This window comes from Nicotiana sylvestris, chromosome 3 (genome assembly GCF_000393655.2).
Source record: "Nicotiana sylvestris chromosome 3, ASM39365v2, whole genome shotgun sequence".
Lineage (NCBI taxonomy): Eukaryota > Viridiplantae > Streptophyta > Magnoliopsida > Solanales > Solanaceae > Nicotiana > Nicotiana sylvestris.
Genome location: NC_091059.1, coordinates 220,651,960 through 220,665,118, shown reverse-complemented (window position 1 = coordinate 220,665,118; position 13,159 = coordinate 220,651,960). Strand labels below are relative to the sequence as shown.

The 13,159-nt window shown below is 36.4% G+C and overlaps 1 protein-coding gene across 3 annotated transcripts; it reads left to right on the top strand.

Annotated features, from left to right (window-relative positions):
• The first annotated feature begins 5,163 nt into the window (after positions 1-5,163).
• LOC104210386 (transcription factor BIM1) lies at positions 5,164-12,506 on the top strand. Of its 3 annotated transcripts, none has more exons than XM_009759283.2 (12): positions 5,164-5,496; positions 5,616-5,947; positions 6,032-6,100; positions 8,466-8,834; positions 9,218-9,332; positions 9,425-9,552; positions 9,639-9,747; positions 10,027-10,096; positions 10,175-10,267; positions 10,801-11,246; positions 11,871-12,000; positions 12,121-12,506. In XM_009759283.2, the coding sequence occupies exons 2-12, from the start codon at positions 5,911-5,913 to the stop codon at positions 12,220-12,222; spliced, it is 1,668 nt and encodes a 555-aa protein (XP_009757585.1). In that variant the 5' UTR covers positions 5,164-5,496; positions 5,616-5,910; the 3' UTR covers positions 12,223-12,506. The 3 variants fall into 3 exon arrangements, with proteins under 3 accessions (XP_009757585.1, XP_009757586.1, XP_009757584.1); XM_009759284.2 differs by having other exon boundaries at positions 5,201-5,496; positions 8,463-8,834; positions 9,224-9,332; XM_009759282.2 differs by having other exon boundaries at positions 5,201-5,496; positions 8,463-8,834.
• The last annotated feature ends 653 nt before the right edge of the window (positions 12,507-13,159 follow it).

The following is a 13,159-nucleotide window of genomic DNA, read 5'->3' as shown; positions in this document are numbered from 1 at the left end:
ATGACTTCACGACCTTGCTCTTTGTTGACTCTTCAACCGCACCCTTCATCGCTTCGAGGCTACTTCAACCTGGGCAGATCTTTGTGGAGACCTTAGTGATAGCATGTGGCAGCCAACGAAGGCTATCATGGTGCTGATGTAGAACGCCTATATCAAAAATATTTTTTGGCGCATACAAGTTTATATAAGCGCTTCCCTCTGAATGAGGTTCTACGCGATGCGAATTCAAACATAATCGGATTCTAATACAAATACCGATATCGAACGTGAAATAAAAAAAAACCTGACCAGTAATATAAGACGGAGGGAATATCAAATTATCACTACTTTCGTCTTAATTTGGTAATTCGTCTTTTCTTTGCCAATAAAACGAAAAATCCAAATTTTGTTATTCTAGGAAAAAATAAATAGAGAGGCAGAGGACAAAACATCTTTGGGTGCGTGCCGAGAGGGAGAGGGGAGAGAGAGAATCTGCGTTGCACATGGGATGGAAAAAAATAGCGGGCGAGAGAGAGAAGGTCCCGCGTTCCCCGGTGCAATTGAAAGGCCACTTCCCACAGAGAAAACAATAACAATACGCGGTATAATCTCATTTAGTGGGGTCTGAGAAGGATAGTGTGTATACAGACCTTACCCCACCCTAGGATAGAGAGACTGTTTCCAAATAGACCCCCAACATTCTTTCCTTCGAAAACTTCCCATCTTGCTCTTGAGGAGACTCGAACTCACAACCTCCTCGGTTGGAAGTGGGGATTGCTTGCTATCGTATCGTAGCAACCCCACCTTCCCACATAGAGAAGTGAAAAAGTTGTGGCATCACGTGACTTTTCCTCCTCCGTTACCAACATCCCCTCTCTCTCTCTTCCTGCAACTAAATTCAAATTACTACTACAGTAGTAGTATAGGATAATTTACTTACTTGGGATCTGTGCACTAATCATCGTCATTAATATCTTTAACAAGTTAATCTCTGTGTGTGTGGGGGTCAACGCCAGTAATTGTATTTTTTGAGTGATGAGGCCTCTCACGTGACATGCTTCCCCTGTTACTGTGTTGAGATCTGTAAATCCAAAAGACGAGCTTACTGCTTACCCCACTCTAGTTCAAAGTGATTGCTAAACTTTTAGGTGCGCACCTCGATAGATCCGTCTAGGAGCAGCAAACTGTAGGGTCGGGTCGGGTCAGCTATGGTTCACGTCGAAGATGGATAATAAAAAACGGATCAATTATCTGATCCGATCCATATTTAATACGGATAAAAAATAAATTAATCGGCGGAGAATATGAGTTACCCATATCATTCATGATTTCTTGTATATTATCACTTTTGAGAGAATTTTTAGTCTCCTTAACTCGAGGAACCCCCAATTTGAGGTTTTACAAATGTAAAAGTTAAACCTATTGTTATTCATTGGTTACTCATTCGTTATCCATTTTCTAAATGGATAATATGGTTCTTATCCATATTTGACCCGTTTTTAAAAAGTTCATTATCCAACCCATATTTTAGTGGATAGTATGAGTGATTAACTATTTTCTTTTAACCATTTTGCCACCCCTAGATCCATCAATTCTCTCGTTTTTATTTACTTCTTGGTTGAAAATACATTGCTCGTTTTCACACACTTGCCTGAGATCACAGATCACCGTTGTTTTGTTTTGGAGAAAATCCAAGATTTACAACTTGTTTGTATGGTTGTTACCTATTATATCGTATCGTATTTGTTAGTTTAAATGCAATATTTGTTTTGATTGTTACTTAAATTTTATTGTATTGTATTGTTTAACCTTATTATTATGTAACAATAAAAAGTGTTATTTTATGGAACGACCGATTTGGTGTGGTTATTTTATTATTTTTTCTCTTATATTTTCATTTTTATTATTAAATAATCCTATTTTATCTTTTACCCTACCTTTTTATATAATAATATTATCTCGTCCCTTACTTTTTCTTTATAATATTGCAAGTTTATTCTTTATATTGTTGGTGCATGACATCATGAAACGACGACAAACAATATAATCTAACCAAACATTGTATACATCAAAACGATACAATACAATACAATACAATACTATACGGTATAATATGAAACGATACATAACAACCATCCAAATAAGCTGTTAAATTTTATGAGTTCAAATTTAGAATTACACCATATTTTATCTAATTTAATAAATTCATTTTTTTTTATTTATTAAGTTTTTTATTTATAGATATATAGAATTTGAGATGAAACTATATGGTTCAAATAAACCAATAGATTCTATTTTAGATACACCCTTGCGTAGTTCTATAAACTTTCTCCGTCATTGGAGCAAAATGTTTTTCTGAAGATATGTCAATCCAAATTATACTAGTATTGTTTTATTTTTACAAATAAAATAAGCATATGAATCGCAAAAGACACTATATTACAATTTACAACACACGAATAATAAATATTGATCCGATACGCAGTGTGAAATAATTATTCATTGGGATTGTTATGTTAGAGTTGATCTTTTAATCATTGATCCCCAGTTGGAAATTTACTTTCTTTTTATAATAGATAAAACTTTTAGGTAAAAGCTAAATTAGTTTCAAATGTAAATGGGTCCAGAAATAGAGATTATGTTGTACTATTTCTAAAATTTAAACTGTTCAGATGAATGTAGGAACAAAATATATGCGTTTTATTTAATTTTAAGATAAACCAAAATTAAAGGAAAATTAGTTAATTTAAGGAAAAATACCGAAGTGTGTCAGTCTCAAGATTTCCTTTGCGGATATTTCGTAAACTCAACTTTTTGAAAGCATGTAAAACATGTAATAAAGGATGGAGACGTAAATTTAAAGTTTTCCCGGGAAACCTTCGTTGTTATAGTTGGTGAGCTATAGAGTCATGTTCTTACCTTCCAATTCTATTTAGTGCCACATTAAATTGTTTAGTGTATGAGATAAAGTTGGTTGACGAAAGTTAGTCGAATTGTGAAGTGACACGTGAAATCGAAGACAAAGACAAGTGAAAAGTGAGTCAGGAAATAATCGGCATCGGATATGAAGTGCGTGACTGGTGCTGGATAGATCCCGAAGGGAATATAGCTGACAATAAAGATTCAACGGTTTGATATCTGATAGTATCTAATGAGCAACCATCATGCACCCACCAATGTCGATTTTATTCTCATTCAAGAGGGGCTTGATTTTAGTATCTTGTCTCTCTAAGTAAGACTATAAATCGGAGGATTAACATCTATTGTAAAACCTAAAACATTCTGCACACAAAAGCTATATAATCTGTTCTCTTATTATGCTCAATTGAAACACTTGAACATTGTATTTACTCTTGTCATCAGAAAGGCTAAGTCATTAGTCAAGCTTGTTATCTCCGTTAATTTCTTTCGTTAATCTTATTTTCGTTCTTATTTATATTATTTTTGGGTCAAATCGATTCACTTATCTATAAATCACGTTATAAATATTGTACCGTTTTACGGCTAAACAAATACTTCCTCCGGTCCACAATAAGTGACCAATTTACTTTTTTATTTTGTCCAAAATAAGTGTCCATTTATATAATCAAGAAAAAATTCAATTTGTTTTTACAAAATTATCCTTATGTACATATCCCTAAAAAGTTTTCTTACTCCACACATTAAATATTTAATTAAGGGTAGTTTAGTCATACTAAGTATTTTTGTATAGAATTTAGTATTTTCTTAATGGGCGTGCCAAAAGCAATTTGGTCACTTATTGTGGACCGGAGGAAGCAGTCAAAATAGCTACCCCTTGTTTACCTTCAAAATCGGATAACAGTTGAATTTATAAGTGAATCTAAGGATAAGTGGGTTAAATTGATACAAAACGATAAATTAAATTGCGATTGAAATAAAATATGATAAAGTAAATTCAAACCACACGAATTGAGCAGCTACAACCTTGGGAGGTGAGCCACCCTTGAACAGAATGCACTTCGATCAATATCAAGACACAGTTGAATAAGAACTTTGAAGAGAAAGTAACAGTATATTGCTTCTGAATGATAGTTAAATGCCTTTACAAGTAATCAAACCCCCTTTATATAGTAGGGGAGTCCTCTTTTAGGTACAATTCTATAAAAGGTAAAAATCTCCTGATTCGTTGATTTGCCGGTTCCTTATTATTACGTGCCGAGATTCCCGCCGTAATACCCTACCGATCACGGATATTTCGGTCTTCTGTAGGTCATACCGATAATGTTTCCTCAAGCTCGTTCGTGGTCAACATCGATTCCGGGATCATGAACTCAATGTTCTCGAGGATGGACATTCTGACCTAGTGTTCTGGTTCGATAGATCTCGGGGTTGATCTCCAATCCCTCAGATTTCGAGCCCGATATGTCATGTAATAGACTAGCCTGATTCTGATCGTATACCCCTTACAAGATAAGTATGTGTTTCTTACATGAAATAAACAGGAGTTGAACTTATTAGAGTTTTTTGATTTAAGATAAATCGGTACATGTATTCGATTAGTACATCACCTTTATAAGATAATTGCCTTTGTCTAACTTTCATGCCTTTTCATAAAATTAAACCACTATTAGTGGCCAAATAAGCAAAATAATCTCATTGTAAATTAAACTGTCAGAGTTTTACGCGACTGTTACAATAAATTTAAAACAATTATAGTATATGATTTTTAAATTGGTTAAGAAGAATGATGGAATTTGATACTCACTATGCCTCACATTGGAAGTCATTCAATAAATTATCTTTAAGATCATGCGTAGGAGCCGTTTATTTTCGAAAAATGGGACAGATTAATGCATCACTATTTGTTTACCTAGAAACATGGAGTAGTAATTTTTATCTATACTAAAAAATTTAGACGCTAAATAGATTAATATTATTACTCGGGATCGCCAAAAATATAAAAAATTCGATCAACTAGATTATCATATTTTTATACTACTAGCAGTGAACTAAATTCCATAACACGGTGATCCGATCCGACATACACAGTCTAGTAAACGGTCACTTGAACCTTTTCCTGAAAAAACCGTTAACCAATGAGCCAAACGCCGTTAATCCGCCGCAACGACGTTACATAAACGGCGTTTTAACTTAAACGGAGTAAGGACGTAAGAGCAAAGCGCTTGGACAAATGAAAACGAAAATGAAGTACGCTGCTTTTAAAACAACCTCTCACTAAAGCCCCTTAAGAGAGAAAAGTAGAGAGAGAAAGAGAGAGACTTCTCTGATCTATGAGACCAATTTAATTTTTTTATTTTTATTTTCTTGTTTTGGGTATTGATGTATTAAGAAAGCAATATATATATTTTCATGGGGGGTGTTAGGCAATTGAGTTTTCGTTAGACAAGACGACGAGGGCCTACCAATAATCTCTCAAAAGTCACTGTTTGGATCACTTCCTTATTACGCTTGGGGAACTGGGAAGTAATTGTGTTCATTTCTATCAAAGGAATCCCATCTGAATTATGCATTATTCATTGTCAATTCTCATCTAAAGTACGTTTCTTTCCTTTACCTTTCCTTCTGGATCTCTCATATTCTGCAATTCTTCACTTTCTTACGTGTGTTTTCAGTTGAATTCTGCGTAATTCAGTTGAATTATGATTTATTTGCAGGTTTGGTCGACTAGCTACCTGTTTCTCACCGGAACTTCTTTTTGGAGCTGAATTTCCAGCAAACTGAATTTTCTAAGAAGTGAAGTGAAGTGAAGTGAATTCTCTCGGGCACGTATTGAAGTTAGTTCTACAGAAGATTGCTCTTAATGCGCCTCCAATTTTCGTTGGAGGCGGATCTGAATTTAAAAGAGTGTTGAGTAAATAGAATTTTCGAGTTACGGAGCGACTTAGCGAAATTCAGTTGTATTGTGTGTAATTACTTTGATCTGGCGAACGCACAATTCAAATACTGTGGATGGAGCTGCCTCAGCCCAGACCGTTTGGAACAGAAGGTAAAACTACTTTAGGTTCACCTTTTTTAATGGAATAATCTTAGAATATGAGTAGAATTCTGTCTAATTACGTGATTGCTGTAGGGAGGAAGACGACACATGACTTTCTTTCACTGTATTCACCTGTTCAACAAGATCCAACACCTCCGCAAGGTAAATTTTCGTGCATGCAGGATTGTCTTTTCAAACAGATTTTTTTAATTTTTTTTTTTCGATTTTCATTTTTAATGAAGATAAAATAGTTTTTTTCCCATTCTCTTTCAGTTTAACTTATGAGAAAGTTTTGCCAATAATATAAGTTTGAGGAAATTGGGTTTTGTAGGTTTGTGTTTGGTGTGCATGTGCTGTTAATCTGTTATCATTGTTTAGGGGAAGGTGCAGGCCTTTATTTTTTTATTTAATTAAATAAATAAAAATTATACTAAAATTGAGAGTTAGTATTAGATTTGGTTTAAGTTATTTACACTTTAGTGTAAAGAACTTTTATATTTCGTTCGGTTGCATACATGATCATTATAAAGATTTTAATTCAGCTGAATTTTACATGATCTGATTATGTGAATACATTTTGCAGTGTCATAGCAAAGAACTCAACCCGGCTTTGTGTTACTTATTTAAAAAACTTCATTTCTTTTCTTAATTTTCTGATCTTCAATTTCCAATGTAAGATGCAGAAATTTGGGCTGGTTTGTCCCCCCCAAAAAATAGTAAGAATCTGGGTTTAATTTTAAAAAAAATCATGGGGGGTGAGTTGTAGATGAATGGGGATTTGGGAACAGTAGAAAAAATGTGTTCTGATGTAAAATGTGGTTGGGATAGAAGGGGGAAACAACAGTCACCCCCGAGTGTCGCAATTAATGCGCCCGTGACCCCATAGAGGTGATTGCTGATCTGAATGCGTATGTGGATCTGGGTCATCTTCTTCCCGGTGGGCCATCTACTTGGATAGGGCTGATATTACTGAATCCGGAAAAAGGTTGGGTCTTGGACAAAATGCCTCCCCACTCACATCTAGTAATTTGATCCGTACGATTTTTGGGCTTGATTATTCTTTGTGGTACGGTTAGGGACCCAGAGATTGGTATCTGATCCTTGCTTCAACACGTATCTGTTCTTAACTTGTGAAATAATTATCATGAGATTTTCAAGTTGAAGTGATTTAATTAACACAATAATAATTAAATCTACAGAGGAGTATAAAATACTGTAATCTGGAACTTACTAAGTACAACAACAACGACCCAGTATAATACCACAAGTGGGGTCTGGGGAGGGTAATATGTACGCAGACCGTACCCCTACCCCGAAGGGTAGAGAGACTGTTTCCAGGAGACCCTCGGCTCAAAAAAAGCAACAAGAGCCGATATATTAGTATCATAAAAATGCATAATAAATAACAGCAATATAAGAGATATGAAATACATAATACAAAATACGAAATACGAAATAGATGGCTGGTATAGTAAAACTAGCAGGTAAAGCTCTGCATCAATAGACGACCAATGACATTCTTCGTCTAACTCCTAACTAGCTAGTCTCACTCTATTGCGCTGTAGAAATATTCACAATTTTCCCCTAACCTACAACCTTAATGCTTGACCTCCATAATTCCCGGTCAAGGGCCATGTCCTCAGTAATCCTAAGTCGCGGCATGTCCTGTCTAATCACCTCTCCCCAATACTTCTTAGGTCGCCCTCTACCTCTCCGCGTGCCCACTACAGCCAGTCGCTTTCACCTCTTCACCGGTGCATCAGTGCTCCTCCTCTGAATGTGTCCGAACCATCTGAGTCTTACTTCCCGCATCTTGTCCTCCATGGGGGCCACGCCCACCTTCTCTCGAATATCTTCATTCCTAATCTTATCCATCCTTGTATGCCCGCACATCCACCTCAACATCCTCATCTCTGCTACTTTCATCTTCTGGATGTGTGAGTTCTTTACCGGCCAACATTCAGTTCCATATAACATGGCAGGCCTAACCACTGCTCTATAAAACTTACCTTTTAGTAACGGTGGCACTTTCTTGTCACACAAGACTCCCGACGCTAACCTCCACTTCATCCACCCCACCCCTATACGGTGTGTGACATCCTCGTCAATCTCCCCGATCCCCTGAATAACCGATCCAAGGTACTTGAAACTACCCCTCTTGGGAATGACTTGAGAGTCAAGCCTCACTTCAACTCCCGCTTCCGTCGGCTCAACTCCAAATTTGCACTCGAGGTATTCCGTCTTCGTCCTGCTCAACTTGAAACCTTTAGACTCAAGAGCATGTCTCCAAATCTCTAGCCTCTCGTTGACGCCGCCTCGTGTCTCGTCAATTAGAATAATGTCATCAGCAAATAGCATGCACCATGGCACCTCCCCTTGAATATGATGAGTCAGTGCATCCATCATTCATTTGCATTATTGTGCTTGACACTTCTTTACTGTATTCTATATTGATAATTATGTCCTCTATAGCATGCCTTGCATTGAATCATTCCTTTTTCTATGGTTATTCTGCATACTAAAGCAGGTGGATTCCTAAAAACGCATGACTTCTTGCAACCACTGGAGCAAGCAGAGAAGGCATTAAGGAAGGAAGAAGCCAAAGTTGAGGTTGTGGCTGTAGAGAAGCCTCCAGCACCAGTAGCTTCTCCTTCAGTGGAGCATATTCTTCCTGGTGGCATAGGCACCTATAGCATTTCTTATTTGCACCAAAGGATACCAAAGCCAGAAGCAAGCTTGTTTGCTGTAGCACAGGCAACTAGTACCGACAGAAATGATGAAAACTCAAACTGCAGTTCTTACACAGGAGGGAGTGGTTTCACACTGTGGGATGAATCTGCAGTTAAGGGAAAGACAGGGAAGGAGAATTCTGGGGGTGATAGACATGCCCTAAGAGGTAAAAGCTTTTTTTTGTTCTTCTACTTGCTTTGCGTCTTTCTTGAAAACTGAAATCTGCATCCATAATCAATCTCTATGCAAAGCATACTTGTTAGAGACTGAAAAGTTGAGAGCATATATACAACAACTGTTTGTTATCTGAAGCAGTGCATTCCATGCGCTGTTAGTTATGGTGAATAACACTTTATTGCATTAGAGAACCTAAGTTAATTTAACTTCTTACACTAATTTAACTTCTTACACTAATTTAACTTCTTACACGTAACAAGATTGAATTTGGCCAACCACTGATATTGGTTCTCTAGTTTTTGCTCTGGTGTTATCAATGGAGGGTTAACCTTGAAATTCAGCTCCAATTAAAACCTGCTATTTGCTTGGCAGAAGCAGGTCTGAACACTGGAGGTGGTCAACCTACGACATCATTAGAATGGCAATCACAATCGTCGTCAAATCATAAACACAACACTACGGCCATAAGTTCGCTCTCATCCGCTCGGTCAGTGACTCTTTTGCTCCATATGAATTGCCCATTTTCCCTTGATGCTAATACTTTTAATTACACTTTCTCACTCTATGATCACCTTGCAGACAATCATCGCCTCTTAAGACCCAGAGTTTTGTACACATGATAACATCAGCTAAGAATGCACAAGATGACGATGACGACGATGATGAAGATTTTGTGATTAAGAAAGAACCACAGTCGCACCCCAGAGGTTTGTCTTGTGTAAGTCTGATGATTCCCGCTCATTGTCTACACGCAGTTGTCTTTTTATAACATACAGATAGCTACCTTTTACAGGTAATTTGTCTGTAAAAGTTGATGGAGAAGGCAATGATAAAAAGCCAAACACCCCACGTTCAAAGCATTCGGCAACAGAGCAACGGAGAAGAAGCAAGATCAATGACAGGCATGTCTACGACACAGTTGATAGCTTAAACATCAAAATATTTTTGATATAGAATCCTTATATTATAGCATTTCTCCTTTGAAATATATATATCAAGTAGCCTTCTCTGTGTAGAAAGAAGTTTGCTCGAGTGTCCTATTCTGTTACAGATTCCTATATAGGTTTTATGTTTGCATCTCTTCAGACTTTATTTATCTGTTGCTACTTTGATTGCATTTTAAGCGAAATAAAGTGATATCTAGCTGAACATTTAAATATTCTTTTTAACTCTCTTTTCAGATTTCAGATGTTGAGAGGGATCATCCCTAACAGTGATCAGAAAAGAGATAAAGCATCATTCTTGCTGGAGGTACTTGAATTGCATATTTTGTTAGTCTCTCTGTATCAATAGAGATATATGTAATAAAAATTCAAATATTGTTTGCAGGTTATTGAATATATTCATTTCCTACAAGAGAAAGTGCACAAGTATGAGGAATCATACCAAGGCTGGGAGAACGAACCTTTGAAGTTACCATTGGTAAATCCACCTCTTGGTCTTTCACTCTCTCTCAATGTTTACCTCCTTCTTATGTCACAGCTATGTCATGCTAAAAAATTTTCAAAAATTGGCTCATCGTGTGGTATTAAGAACTGAGGCCTAAGAATTTTATGTTAAGGATGCATCATATGGGAAGGAGTTGGTCCAATACCACGTGTAATTAAGGTGCCTAGATGGTGAAATGAATTGAAGTCTTGACATGCTTGCATATTTCCATCACTATCTTTTCCGAGTATATCAAGATACTAATGGTTTTTGGCTCTGAAATATAGTGGATTGAAATGGTAGTCTCGATTTTGGATGCAGTTTATAGTGCAATAACATTCGGCTCTGAAATATAGTGGATTGAAATGGTAGTCTCAATTTGGATGCAGTTTATAGTGCAATAAAATTCAATCTTAAAATACGACAGCTTTTTTCCATGTAATCTGTATATTAGCCCAAAGCTAGATACCTATACTCATAGTACATTCATTGGCACAAATTTTTAACAGACCTTCATTCTGAAACAGAGCAAGTGCCATAGGACGACTCAAGGTGCAAGCAATCATCCTCAAGGCACTATCAATGCATCAGGTGCTGCCCCGACGTATGCAGTAAAGTTCGATGAGAACATAATGGGGATTTCTTCTACTAATCCTTTTAATGCGCAAAAAGTGGAACCGAACATAAGCACCACAAGCTTAAAAGAAAGCAGCCAGCGGCCTGGTTTAACAAATAAGGCGACAACACCTTCTATGAGCCCAAACACATTTCCATTTTGTGGGGCTAGCACAGCAGCTCTATATTCATCTAAGCTGACAGCTGATACTGCTAAGTTGGAGTCAAAGTCTCATCCTCAATTTTCGGTTAGCAGATCACATATGACTGACTATGCTATTCCAAATGCTAATTCTAAAGGCCAGGATCTGTCTATAGAAAGTGGTACCATCAGCATTTCTAGTGCCTATTCTCAAGGGTAAGAATTCTTTTAGTGCTTAAAAGATTCTGGAAATTTATCTTTTTGAAAGAAACATTGATGTCCTACTTCCACATACATATCTAAAAACATCATATAAACTCAACTAACCTAATACTTGTCCAAAAGGCCAATATCTGTCTATAGAAAGTGGTATCATCAGCATTTCTAGTGCCTATTCTCAAGGGTAAGAATTCTTTTAGTTCAAAAGATTCTGTAAATTTATCTGTTTGAAAGAAACATTGATGTTCTACTTCCACAAACATTTCTATAAACATCATATAAACTCAAGTAACTGGGTCCTAAAGATTTGAAACTAGACAGTTGAAACAAAAAAGGCATCCAAAAACATGGCAGTTAATATACTTTGACAGAGAAGAAGTCATTTTACTACACTTTAGGCTGGGATTTAATTACTATATATGTTTGAATCAAGTTCTGCATCAATCTTTTGTTGTTTTCTGTTGAGACAGTGCACTGTAGAAAGTTCTGTTGTTTATTGCATTGCTTTGTTATACATGGTTCTGCACTCTGATGAAATCTCCCTCTTCCTAAGTAGACTATTCTATATGCTTTCTGCTGACTATACCGGATGCTCGACTAAAGTATACTGGTACTTGCCAGGTTGTTGAACACCTTGACACTAGCGCTGCAGAATTCTGGAGTAGATTTGTCGCAAGCCAATATCTCTGTGCAAATTGATCTTGGGAAGAGAGCAAATGGTAGACTACATTCTTCAGCTTCCACTGTTAAGGTACCTGAGCCCTTTTTAATTCCAGATACTTTATACAGTTCTAGATGTTATTATTCTCATACTTAACACCTGAGGTTGAAGCCTTAAGTAATAGTAGTAACTTTCAAAAAATTCCAACAGGGTGACGATGTTTCCACAAGCAATCAACCAATTCCAAAATCCATAAGTACAAGCACAAGGGAGGAGTCTGACCGTGCCTTCAAAAGGCTGAAAACTAGTTAATGCTAATTTAACACACTAGTGTTCTTTTTTTTTTTTTTGTGCAATTGGTTAAATTTAATTGTTTTTCTCTTCCGCTTCCCCTACTCCTTCCCCTTCTCGAGCAATATTGACGTCCAAACCTGGTACAGAAATTTCCCAAATGAAAGTTTCACAAGCCACTGTATATGCAATGTACTATTTTTCTGCCCCTCATTTTCCCTATTGAATTTGTTGGGCTGCACAGATTTCCTTGACTAGAGTGTGATATTTATTATACTTATAGTAAACTATTGTATCATTATTAAGGCTTTCCGTGCTGATGATGAGAAGCAGCAGTCTTAAGTTTAAGGCTTCCATTCATTTTCATTGGATGGCTCAAGGACATTGTTCTAGTCTATTTTTTATATAAAGACATGATGAATTTCCAAAAGAAAAAGGAAATAGTGGCTCTTGGCCCATATATGGGTTTAATTTGCAGTAGAGGGAACAGCGTTGGAGTATCCTGAGAAGGAATATGGCTTAGCATTGCTATTTTCTCTTATTTCCAGAGTAAACTTGATTGCTAAGCACTCGACATGCTTTTCTGATTGATAACTTTATTCAGATATAAAGAGCAGCGACACTACTTTGACATGGTTGGTGACTGAAAATCAGTTACATTTTTCACCCCACAGATTCATCATGCTGCATTTTATCGACGATCAGTAGTAGAAGTCTGGACGTTATATTGTAACTATTATTTAAATTATTACTTCATTGAAGTAGAGGATTTGAAATGAATTATGTTTAGAAACAATTTTTTTAATACTACTTGAAATAGTGAATATGGGTGAAATAGACCTGCAATAAGTTTTTTCATCTTGAAGTTGAAATTCTCTTCAAATTTGAAGTGTAATAGAAAAGATGTTTTTGTGCTGTGTCAGATATTGTTAGTCACTACATTGAATTGATCAAATTC

Bases quoted from the DNA above. Each gene is read 5' to 3' on its own strand.
- LOC104210386 (XM_009759282.2), top strand. From the start codon at position 5,911: ATGGAGCTGCCTCAGCCCAGACCGTTTGGAACAGAAG. The intron at 8,835-9,217 runs GTAAAAGCTTTT...TTTGCTTGGCAG, and splicing joins TGATAGACATGCCCTAAGAG to AAGCAGGTCTGAACACTGGA. The intron at 12,001-12,120 runs GTACCTGAGCCC...AAATTCCAACAG, and splicing joins CTTCAGCTTCCACTGTTAAG to GGTGACGATGTTTCCACAAG.